At 38.0% G+C, this 12204-nt stretch overlaps 1 protein-coding gene across 1 annotated transcript in view; it reads right to left on the bottom strand.

Moving 5' to 3' along the window:
- Positions 1-12204, bottom strand: part of LOC112053453 (exportin-7-A) — a 43352-nt gene that overhangs the window by 9761 nt on the left and 21387 nt on the right. Inside the window, exons 12-19 of the mRNA XM_024092861.2 lie at positions 10786-10934; positions 7918-8084; positions 7294-7438; positions 4582-4729; positions 3345-3510; positions 1835-2025; positions 1131-1260; positions 206-287 (exon numbers count right to left, since the gene is read on the bottom strand). Of these exons, the coding sequence (XP_023948629.1) occupies positions 206-287; positions 1131-1260; positions 1835-2025; positions 3345-3510; positions 4582-4729; positions 7294-7438; positions 7918-8084; positions 10786-10934 (1178 nt within the window). The remainder of the gene's footprint in view (positions 1-205; positions 288-1130; positions 1261-1834; positions 2026-3344; positions 3511-4581; positions 4730-7293; positions 7439-7917; positions 8085-10785; positions 10935-12204) is intronic.

Below are 12204 nucleotides of genomic sequence, written 5' to 3'. Positions count from 1 at the left end.
TACAAAATTGCTTTACTATTAGCATACTCCTAATTAATACACAATTTAAAAAACTGTCATCATCTCTAAGTAAAGCAAATCCGACACGAGAGATGGCGCTGCTAACCGCTACTAATTTTTAAGTTTCTCTTTCATGTATTATTTTTTTTTTAATTTTTTTTTAATATTTTTTTAATATACCATTTTTATTATTATTATCGCTTACCAACAAGTCTCCTTGAGGTATACTGAGCAGCAATTTGACGAACATGTTGAGAGCGTTGTCCAAAGTCTCGTCTCCATACAATCTGAAACAGGCGGACATAGTAGAACGACCAATTAAAAGTCTACCAAAGACAAAAAAGCGCTGGACTGCTATCTCACCTGATGGTAAGTGATGCAGTCTATGGTGGTAGCGCGCATACCTGCAAGTATGCCATCCTTTTAGACAACCATTATTGTTCCTAGTCCATACAAACTTGGGCCCCATATTATATGAATGAAATAGAATTGAAAATTGGCCATAAATCAGGAAAATTAAGGAGCACTCGTGAAGTCAATTTTCAATGAAATCTATATTTGCGTAATCAATCAAATTATGGTAATTGTTATAGTATGGGTAGGGTAGGGGTAGGGTAGGAGTAGGTTAGGGGTAGGGGTTTAGTGAGGGTAGGGGTTTGGTGGGGATAGGGTAGGAGTAGGTTAGGGTAGGGGTTTGGTGGGGGTAGGGTAGGAGTAGGTTAGGGGTAGGGTAGGGTAGGGGTTTGGTGGGGAAGGGTAGAAGTAAGTTAGGGAGTCCCTACTCATCCATGAATGGTATATTTTCTTGGATGACTTGAAAACTATTTATTTCAAAATTGTAAAAAATATATATTTACGATCCTCTTGCCAATTGTTTGATGTATCACACGATGCAGTTTAAAACAAGTTTTTTTTTTTTAATTTTCATCTTGCCCCCCAGAAGTGATCTTCGTATTCAAAAATTTTCCAGAAATCTTCAAGTATAAAACTTTTAGGTTTTGTAGTTTCGGAGAAAAGGGGGAGGGGGGGGATGGTCTATTTACTTGGATAACTTGAAAACTATCTATTAGTAATTCTTAGGCCTACGGGTCAACATTGACCCCTTGGAGTCCCCACAGTGGAAACGTTACCTGAAGACCCCGAAGTTGGCGTAGTTCCCGCAGAGCGCGGCCTTCAGTATGGAGAAGCAGAGCGATATGCCCTTCAACTTCATCGTGTACATTTGCTTCTTGTTCACGTCTATGGTCAGGTTTCTGCTGCCTGCAACAATTTGACCATTTTCATTTATATGTCTTTTTTTAATTAAATGTAAAGAAGAAACCCAGTTTTCATACTCGGGCCCAAATGTAACAAACAATACAGAGCTGAAAATTGGCCATAAATTAGGACAATGGGAATGATGATGACTAGGTTTGAATATATTGCTTTTTATGATACATTCAGATAAATAAGGTCAAAAACTAATTTATACATAAAAAGCAAAGATTGACTGGATATTTGCAAAATAAATAAGATTATAGAATGTCAAAATCTATTAAAAATCTTTTATCGTAATTAGATGAAAATTCATGAGATGAAAATATGGGCTCATAAGCCTCTCTGAAACTTTGAAAGCAAGCAGAGCCCGATTGCCGATGTCCAACAATGAACACACTCACTGTCGCTGCTAAAGTCTGGCAAGTTCGTTGATGGACACTCCTATGATATGCGGGAGACGGGGGGAAAAACTGCGCGGGTGTGAAATCGTGCATGCGGGGAAGAGAGACGCGCGGGGCCAGCGCGGACCATCGGGAGTGTCACGAAGTTGGCAAGCTACACCCGTGACGTCACGCACCGTAAGCGCAGATGGTGTTGGACAGCTCCCTGAACAGCAGGATGCCGTTGGGCGAGCTGACGTCGAACTGCAGCCGCTGGTTGCGGTTCTGCGCCAGCTCGGCCGTCAGCTTCAGCACCGGCGTGCTCACCGCCGGCTCCGAGTACCACAGCTCGAGGCCGCGCAGCAACACCTTCATGTACACCGGGTAACTGGAGACGTAGAAAAAAAAACCGAGTCTATAGACCACACTGTAAAACTTCTCTCGAAAATAAAATGCAAAGCGCCATCTATGTGCTTCAGGCGTAACTACATCGCAACAGGTTATTGATGTGTACAAAAAGGGTTTGTTTCAATGTTCTATAAGAACGCCATCTACTGGTAGTTTACAATAACAACCACAACCTCACTACGCCTGTAGATGGCAGCACGCATCGCCGGATTACAATAGGCTACTTACCTGTTTTGTAAACAGTGTTTATACTGAATTATGGAAGTATCATAAGTTATATTTTATTTTGTCCCGTCAATAATAACCAGTAAAAAATTTAATATAGATCTCTATAGACCACACTATACGATACGATGTCGTGTAGAAACCGAAAGGGGTATGGATTTTCATCCTCCTCATAACAAGTTAGCCCGCTTCCATCTTAGATCATCATCACTTACCATCAGGTGTGATTGTAGTCAAGGGCTAACTTGTAAAGAATAAAAAAAAAACACTGTAAAACTTCTCTCAAAAATAAAATATAAATAGCCATCTATATGCTTCAGGCGTAACTACATCGCAACAGGTTATTGAAGTGTAGAAAAAGGGTTTGTTTCAAAGTTATCTAAGAACGCCATCTACTGGAAGTTTGGAATAACAAACACTGTTTCCCTGTGCTTGTAGATGGCAGCACGCATTACAATTTTTTTTGTAAATCTATACTTCTATACTAATATTATAAAGCTGAAGACTTTGTTTGTTTGTTTGATTGACCGCGATAATCTCAGGAACTACTGGTCAGACTTGGAAAATTCTTTAAGTATTAGATAGCCCATTTATCGAGAAAGGCTATAGGCTATATATTATCTCCGTATTCCTATGGGAACGGGAACCACGCAGGTGAAACCGCGCGATGTCACCTAGTCACTCATAATCTTACTACACAAGGTAAACGTGCGTAAAAAAAAGTTTTACTTCAAATGAGCTTTTAAGTTAGCTCATTTTTCATTTGAGAAAATCCTCGCAATTGGTATAATATTTTGTTCGCAATCTTTGGAGCGAACGAAGCGAACCGGCGACCTCTGTAGCGAAACGAACGCTTATAAGGTGAATGAAGGGTCGAAGGAGCAAGTTTTTCGACGTTTTCTATAAATTTGGCTCTGTTAATTTATTGAGAAATTGACTCCTTACTGTTCGGCGACATTTTGGTGACTAATCAACTACTTTGAGTAAACATTTTACTAAAGAAATGCGAAACGAATAAATTGCTGACAACATAAATGTTAGCCTTCTAAAAAGTAATGTATTACTCGTACTTACATCCAATCAAATAGCATCATATACGTTGTCTTTGTGTTGAACGCGAACGCGAGGCCGCGCAGGTCCCGCGCGAGCCCTATGAGCGTCTTCTTCGCCTCCTCGGAAGCGAACATGGGACTTTCCGCATTGTTCAGTATTCCCGAGCTGATTAGACTTTCGAAGGCGGCTGTGGACACATTACAAACGATCTTTTAAATATTACGGTATTGAAAAAATTACAATAGTGAACGAATACACATAAAAGGCTCATTTTGAATTTACTACTCGACCGAGTAGAATAGGGATGATGATAGTTTTTTAAATTGTATATAAATTAAGAGTATGCTAATAGTAAAGCAATTGTGTAAAAGTAACAGGGTATCTGCGATCATTACTTTCGGAGCTACAGGGATTTAAAGGGATTTATTTATTTGTGCGTTTATGTTTATAGTCCATATATTAAAAAATCTCACATTTAATGTAAGGAAGCTAAAACTGTATGAATTTTCATCCAATCACGACAAAAGATTTTTAATAGATTTTGAAATTTTATAATCTCATTTATTTTGCAAATATCCAGACAATCTTTGCTTTTTACGTATAAATTAGTTAACATTGACCTTATTTACATGAATTTATTATAAAAATCAATATATTATACATATAACATCAGTTTATTTGTATTATTTTAGAGAATTCTCAAAAGTGTATGCGTCAAAAAGACAAGTGACCTTGGAGCGCTTTATGTCCAGGTTAGTAGCCGTTAGCCAGAAATAGTTTCATAAATACGCGGTTTCTAATAATTCTAGTGTATTTTTTTAGAATTTAACAAACTTGCAGTATTTGAACAGTGCACTTCAAGAATTCATCGGAATCGCCAAACTTGTAAAATTCTGGAGTGGCTTTTTGAGGTACATTTTTATCAGAATTAAAAAAACTTACGAAGTTTTGAAAAGTACCCTATTAAGGAGACAATCCTTGCTGCAGAATTGGATAGTTTCTATAATAGGGATGATGACAGTTTTTTAAATTGTAGAATATGTTAATAGTAAAGCAATTTTGTAAAAGTAACAGGGTATCTGCGATCATTACTTTCGGAGCTACAGGGATTTAAAGGGTCAGATTTTGTGGCGCTGCCGCGGATCCCTGAAAAACGCCCATCCATCATCCTCATTCTAGTGAATTTTCATCAGAATTGCCCAAGTTTTTGAGGAGTGCCGAGGAGTGACCAGTGTCAGGGCCGTTTCCTCGTGCTGACCTGTGAGCGGCATCATGAAGGCGTGGAACCGCTCCTCGTCCTCGCCCAGCTCCACCATCAGCAGCCGGCCGAGCGCCGTGTACAGCATGCTGCGGCAGCGCATCTCCACCGTGTTGGCGCTCATGCCGAGGAACGGGAAGTGTTCAGCCTGCAACCGTCATCACCAATTTTTTTTTTTCGCTCTTACCGTTTTTTTTTTATTCTTTACAAGTTAGCCCTTGACTACAATCTCACCTGATATAGTAAGTGATGATGCAATCTAAGATGGAAGCGAGCTAACTTGTTAGGAGGAGGATGAAAATCCACACCCCATTCGGTTTCTACACGGTATCCTACCGGAACGCTAAATCGCTTGGCGGTACGTCTTTGCCGGTAGGGTGGTAACTAGCCACGGCCGAAGCCTCCCACCAGCCATACCTGGACAAATTAAGAAAATCTCAATCTGCCCAGCCGGGGATCGAACCCAGGACCTCCGGCTTGTAAATCCACCGCGCATACCACTGCGCCACGGAGTCCGTCAAAATGTCAAAATGTCAAATTTTAAACAATGTTAAAAATATATATATGCTCTATGCCGCGCAGCAGCACCTTCATATATACCGGGTAACTGGAAACATAAAGATAAAGATAAATATACTTTATTTGCACACCACAAAGACAAAAACAAGTGAAATAAAAAACAAATTAGGAAAAGATCAGCATACAAAAGGCGGCCTTATCACTAAGTAGCGATTTCTTCCAGGCAACCTTCGGTTTAGGAAAACTTAAGGACATCAGCAGGTGGCGTAAAACAAAAATAACCATAGTATTAGTAATACACATACATACAAATAATTTACATCCTAATACATAAACAATATTACACAAATACCTACAATAATGAATAAAATACATATCAAAATATACTAATAAATACATTATATTGAAGAGAAATAATATATACAGATCGTCTTTACTGCATCAGATAATGAGTCTTTACGGCATTTTTAAAAATGTCCAGTGTCTTTGATTGCCGTATGTTTAAAGGGAGAGCATTCCATAACTTAACGGCTTGCACAACGAAAGAATGTTTATAAAAGTCTCCTTCAGATACACAGGAGATTTTGGATTAAACAACACACAGTACAAAATTGAAAGTACATGCAGACAAACATAGATTACTTTATTAAATTAAAAAAATAACCGGGTGTCTTTAAACCACACGCATGATGTAAAACTTCTCTCAAAAATAACATACAAAGCGCCATCTATGAGACTCAGGCGTAACTACATCGCAACAGGTTCTTGAAGTGTACGAAAAGGGATTGTTTCAAAGTTCTCTAATAACGCCATCTACTGGTAGTTTACAACAACAAACACTGTCTCACTACGCCTGTAGATGGCAGCACGCGTCGCCAGATTACAATAGGCTACTTACCTGTTTTGAAAACAGTGTTTGTACTGAATTATGGAAGTATTATCTACTATATAAAAATAAGTCGGGTTTTCCGTCCTGACGCTATAACTCCAGAACGCACGAACTGATTTCCACGGTTTTGCATTCGTTGGAAAGGTCTCGGGCTCCGTGAGGTTTATATAAAAAAAATCAGGAAAAAAATTCAACGTAGGGTAGGGGTAGGGTAGGGGTAGAGTAGGGTTAGGGTAGGGGTAGGGTAGAGGTAGAGGAAAGTATACATCGAGTTTTACGCGGACGAAGTCGCGGGCGTCCGCTAGTAAGCTATATTTTATTTTATCCCGTTAATAATAACCAGTAAAAAATTTAGTATAAATGAAAAAATATCTACTTAAAATTTTTGCCGCCGAAACACAACACATTAGCAAGTGACGTCATTCATAGAGATAACAGCGTGATTGGCGTTTGCAGTGATGTGATTATATCACGTCACCGCAAGCGCCAATCACAAACCGATGCCTTGAAGCGAATGACGTTACAGTTTATGATTGGCGTTTGCGGTGACGCTCAGACCAATTATAGAAGGACCTGCATCGCACTCATAGTCACGAACAAAATTGTCTGTCATTTTCTGAGGAAAACGAGCTTAGATTGTGTGTATATCTCAAACTAAACTAGAAGTTTTTGCCCGTTTTTACACAATTAAATTACACATAAAGGTATTTTTACGGAGCTCTGTAACCGACGAACACGATCACAACTATTTAACATCGATACTACAGAGACAGTTTTTATAATCGCATTAGATCGTTGATCATATGCTTTGACAGAAAAGTAACGTCTAGCGAGGCAGGTCCTATACAATAATTGGTCTGAGCGGTGACGTGATAAAATACAATTTTGTTTTATTAAAATATTACAATTACGAGATTATTTTCACAAATAACATAGTGATTAGAGATTCTAGGCATCTAAGCTGCGTCTATGCAAAAAAATCTTCTTCGATTTGTACAGGCAGGCGAGTAGCCTATTTTTAACCGACTTCCAAAAAGGAGGAGGTTCTACGTTCGGCTGTATGTATGTTTTTTTTTTTTTTTTTTTTTTTTTTTTTTTTTTTTTTTTTTTTTTTTTTTTTTTATGTATGTCCAGCGATAATTCCGTCAATTATGGACCGATTTTGAAAATTCTTTTTTTGTTTTGAAGGGTTTACTTCCAGGGTGGTCCCATTTTTTTTCGTAACGCATTCACCAACTTACTCTTCAAGTCAAGCGTGCGTAATAAAGTTTTACTTAAAAAAATTTAATACATATGTCACTCACCGTGTGGTGTGTCAACATGATGTGCACCTCCTCCAGCTTGACCAGCTTCCTGACGCAGGAGTAGCCGCCGCTCAGCTCGCTCAGCAGGCCCAGGGTCTTCGATATGATGGCCTCCGACCCGCCCCAGTACTTCAGGTTTGTTATACTGTGGACATGATCATAATGAGTCATTATTATGAATATTTGTATACAGAAGGGCCGTGCTAGTCCAGTGGATGAGGATTTTAATTCTGGAGGATGTGGGTTCGAATCCGGTCCGGAGCATGCACCTCCAACTGTTCAGTTATGTGCATTTTAAGAAATTAAACATCACATGTCACAAAACTTACTAAGGAAAACCCTTACCTTACCTTATTAGCTGATAGACGTCCACTGATGGACATAGGCCTTGCATGCATTTTAAGAAATTAAATATCACGTGTCTCAAACGGTGAAGGAAAAACATCGTGAGGAAACCTGCATACCAGAGATTTTCTCGTGCGTGGTGGACTATTGGCCTAACGTTACTCATTCTGAGAGGAGAATCAAGCTCAGCAGTGAGCCGAATATGGGTTGATGACGTATTCCGAGAGGAGACTCGAGCTCAGCGAGCCGAATGTGGGTTGATAATGAATATAAGCTCACATCTTCCTCATGATGACGCTGAGCAGCTGGCTCTCGTCGTTGAAGCCGAACACCTCGCTGAGGCGGCGGTACACCTTGCTGTTCTTCAGCACCTGCTCGCCCACGTAGATCTTGCGGAACGCCTCGAAGAACGACATCATGGCCAGCTCCAGCTTCTCGCAACCACCCTGGAACGAGACGTCCAGAAACTTCAACAAGTGTCTACAATGGGGATGATGACAGTTTTTTAAATTGTATATAAATGAAGAGTATGCTAATAGTAAAGCAATTTTGTAAAATTACTTTCAGAGCTACAGGGATTTAAAGGGTCAGATTTGCCCCGCTGCCGCGGATCCCTGAAAAACGCTCCATACAAAATTGTACGAACTAATGACGTCTTAGGTAATGTAATGATCGTTACATTTGTATGTGCGTTTAAACAAAATTACTAATATCTTTGTTATATGTGCGTTTATGTTTATAGTTCATTTATTAAAAAATGTCACATTTAATGTAAGGAAGCTAAAACTGTTTTCATCTAATTAGATGAAAATTCATACAGTTTTAGCTTACGATAATAATTTATAATTTTATTACGATAATAGATTTTGAAATTTTATAATCTCATTTATGTTACAAATATCCAGACAATCTTTGCTTTTTATGTATAAATTAGTTAACATTGACCTTATTTACCCGAATGTATCATAAAAATCAATATATTCAAACCTAGTCATCATCCCCATTCTGTAAATTTAAATAAATTATACTTTAATTATTTTAAAGAACAATTTATTTTTAACCGACCTCAAAAGCAAAAAGGAAGTTCTCAATTCGAGACATATGTTTTTTATTTTATGATTGTTTACCTTATAATTTCGTCATTTCTTAACCAATTTTAAAAATTCTTTTTTTGTTTGAAAGAGTTTCCTTTAGATTGGTCCCATTCAATGTTTATGCATTGAATTTTAATTTTATGTTTATATTATTAAACTAGCGGACTCGCTCAAGCTTCGCTTTGACTTATAAATTTATTTATTTGCACTTCTTCCCTATCCTTACCTTACACTACCATACTCCTACCCCTACCCCTACCCTACCTCTACTCTACCCCTACCCTACCCTACCCTACAACTACCCTACCACTACCCTACCCCTACCCTATCCCTATACCATAAACCTACCCTACCACTACCCTACCCCTACCCTACCCCTACCCTACCGCTACCCTAACCCTACCCTATCCCTATACCATACCCCTACCCTACCACTACCCTATCCTAGGATTTAGGGGTTTGAAAAATAGATGTTGGCCGATTCTCAGACCTACTGAATATGCACAAAAAATTTCATCAAAATCGGTCGAGCCGTTTCGGAGGAGTTCAAGTTTGAACACCGCGACACGAGAATTTTATATATTAGATTTTAAGCTTAAATTGAATATTTAATAACTCAGCAGAAACAAACTTGATGTTATCGTTTCAACATTTAATAGAATTAGGTAGTTATGTTTTTCAGTTGTTCATGATTTTGTTTTTCTAAGGTTTGTTTGATTTAATTTTTCTTAGGCATTGTTTATTAAATAATTTTTTGTTTGTTAATTGTTGTTTAACTGTCATTTTAATGTCTGTAATTTGTTTTTTTTTAACTTAGCTTACTTTATATTTAAGTTTCACTGACAGAATAAAAATATTTTTCTTCTTAAGGTAACAATTTAATTCAAAATTTTTGAATTAAATGTTGTTTACGCACTCTTCACTTGGGGAATAAACTGGTGTGAATGCGTTACGAAAATTGTAATCGAACCGTTAAGTTTCAAAAGCGCCATCTCTTGTTACACTGCTAAACTACACACAACACAAGTAAGCCCAGCGCCAGATTCGTTTAGTCCTTAAACGTCATAATTGCGAACTACAAGTCTGACACGAGAGATGGCGCTACTAACCGCTTAACAATTTTTAAGTTTCTCTTTCATGTATTATTTTTTCGTCGTTAGTCGTGTCGTCTAAAATGTGACAAATACTCATATTTTTTTAGTTTTTTTTTAGTCCTTTAGCCCACTGCCAAGGGGGGCCCACTGCTCATGGGTTTAAGTGACCTACGTGACTCTCGAGATCCTGATCACGACGACCGGACGCGCCTTGTATAGCTCTATTCTGTAATGAAGTTTCTATAACTCGCTAGTGCGAGTTTCGATTTCACTTCTATCTCTTTCTGACTAACACTATACCATAGAATGAGAAAGATAGAGGTGAATCCGAAATTCGCACTTGCAAAGTTATACAAAAGATTGTTATTACAGTATAGCCATGCTGGATCGGGTGAAGCATTGCATATTTCTTATTTCTAAGAAAGGAGATGGTCCAAAATTGTATGTAGCCTCGTTCCAGTCATTGCACCCTAGCGGAAATAAAAGAAAATATATTTTTTTTACCATTTTTGATGATACAAATCTACGAATTTACTTTAATTCTTTCGAAATAATATTCATTATCTCCCAAGAAATGCAACACTATTAAGGGTAATAATGGCGGATTGATGACGTTTTCAATGCAGAAACCGATTTGACGTTTGCTGTCAATTGTCATGTCATAGTTGCTTTATGGGCGCCATCTTGATATAACTCAAAAAGTTAGGTTTTAATTTTATTCATTTCTTTTTATTTAGTTACATTTATTCATTTTATTAAATTTTAATAAGATCCTTGTATTTTTAAAATTTTAATGATACGGGGTACAAGTGTGGACCTAAAATGGACCATCTCCTTTTCTGAAAATTTGATGGTGCCACGCCTCCGTGCCTTGGAGTTATCTCCATTTCTTGAGTCTTCAACTCTGACCACTCCTTACAGGATAGATGATTTCAAGCTAAGACCCATTAGTAACTCACGGTGGCCAGCCTGGAGTCGGTGAGGTCCATCAGCTGCAGCACCCTGCAGACCAGCTCGCCGTCCATGGCGTCGTTCTCCTCGCTCGTGTTGTAGGACGCGCGGCCCAGTATCGCCGCGCCGATTATGTACACCAACCACGTCAGTTGGCCTGGGGATATCAGTACAGGCACATTCACCAAGAGAAGATCTAAGGCACTCAAATAAATCAAGTCTTCTGTAGACTTAGACCATTTAAATAACAGGACCTGCCTCGCTAACCGTTACCCCTCTGGCAAATATCAAAAATCTATGATATAAAAACTGTTGCTATAGCATCGATGTTTCATTGTTGTAATCGTTTTCGTCGTGTAAAGAGCTCCCTAATGCCCTAAAGTGTAAAATGCCGGTTTGTGTACTTTAGTAAAAGATGGAGTAACGTTTCATTTGAAAGTATTTAAACCTTAATTTAATCAAATTTGTATTAATAGTAGATTGTTATACAAGGGGCTAAAAAGACCCATTATATACGAGGTATTTTTAGGGCCCGAGACGTAAGACGAGGGCCGCCTAAATAGAAACCGAGTTTATAATGGATTTAGCCCCACGTGTTACACTCTGCTTTTCACTACGATTGCGAGAAAATAAAATAGTTTAGTTCAATATTCAATGATTTATTTTAATTGAAAATTAAATGTATCACGCCAGTTGATTTTTAATTTCTCGCTTTTTAATTTTATTTTAGTGAAAAAACAATTTATAATAAAGAATCGATTCTTTTGACGAAACAGCCAAATATCGATCAGTAATCGAATATTCTATGTATTTAAACTATGGATAGTCTAAGCAATGTGTTTGTTAGTCTGTGGACTAACAAATATAGTTGTGTGTAGTGTATGGACATAGAATATTTTTAATTGTATTAAATATTTCCGATGTGTGAGTTTACCTCGTCCCCCTCAAAGAACGACAGACAATTTTGTTCGTGAATTTGAGTGCGATGCATCTCCATTTTCTAATTCCTCTATGTATATAGACCATACGACTAAAGTAAAACTATTTTTGGAAATATATAACAAAGCGCCATCTATGATCCTCAGGCATAAATCGCAACAAGTTCTTGAAGTGTACAGAATGGGTTTGTTTCAAAGTTCTCTAACAACGCCATCTACTGGTAGTTTAAAATAACTAACACTGTTCGATATTGGATAGAAGCAGGCGTTACTTTGCGGAAATTCATCATTAATATATAATAATTTATTTATTTTGCTATTATCCTCGAAAAGTCGACGAACCCATGCGACAACGTCACCCAGGTCCGACAAAATAATCTCTACGTACGTTTCACCCCGAAACCGGAGCATCCTCAGGAGATGTTGACTCTACAACGTGCAATTACACGTTGTCGCATGTCGGCTTTTCGCGGATAATAGCAAAATAAA

Source organism: Bicyclus anynana, chromosome 26 (assembly GCF_947172395.1).
Source record: "Bicyclus anynana chromosome 26, ilBicAnyn1.1, whole genome shotgun sequence".
NCBI lineage: Eukaryota > Metazoa > Arthropoda > Insecta > Lepidoptera > Nymphalidae > Bicyclus > Bicyclus anynana.
Note: the sequence above shows the minus strand (reverse complement) of the source record. Positions and strands in the feature narration are given on the sequence as shown.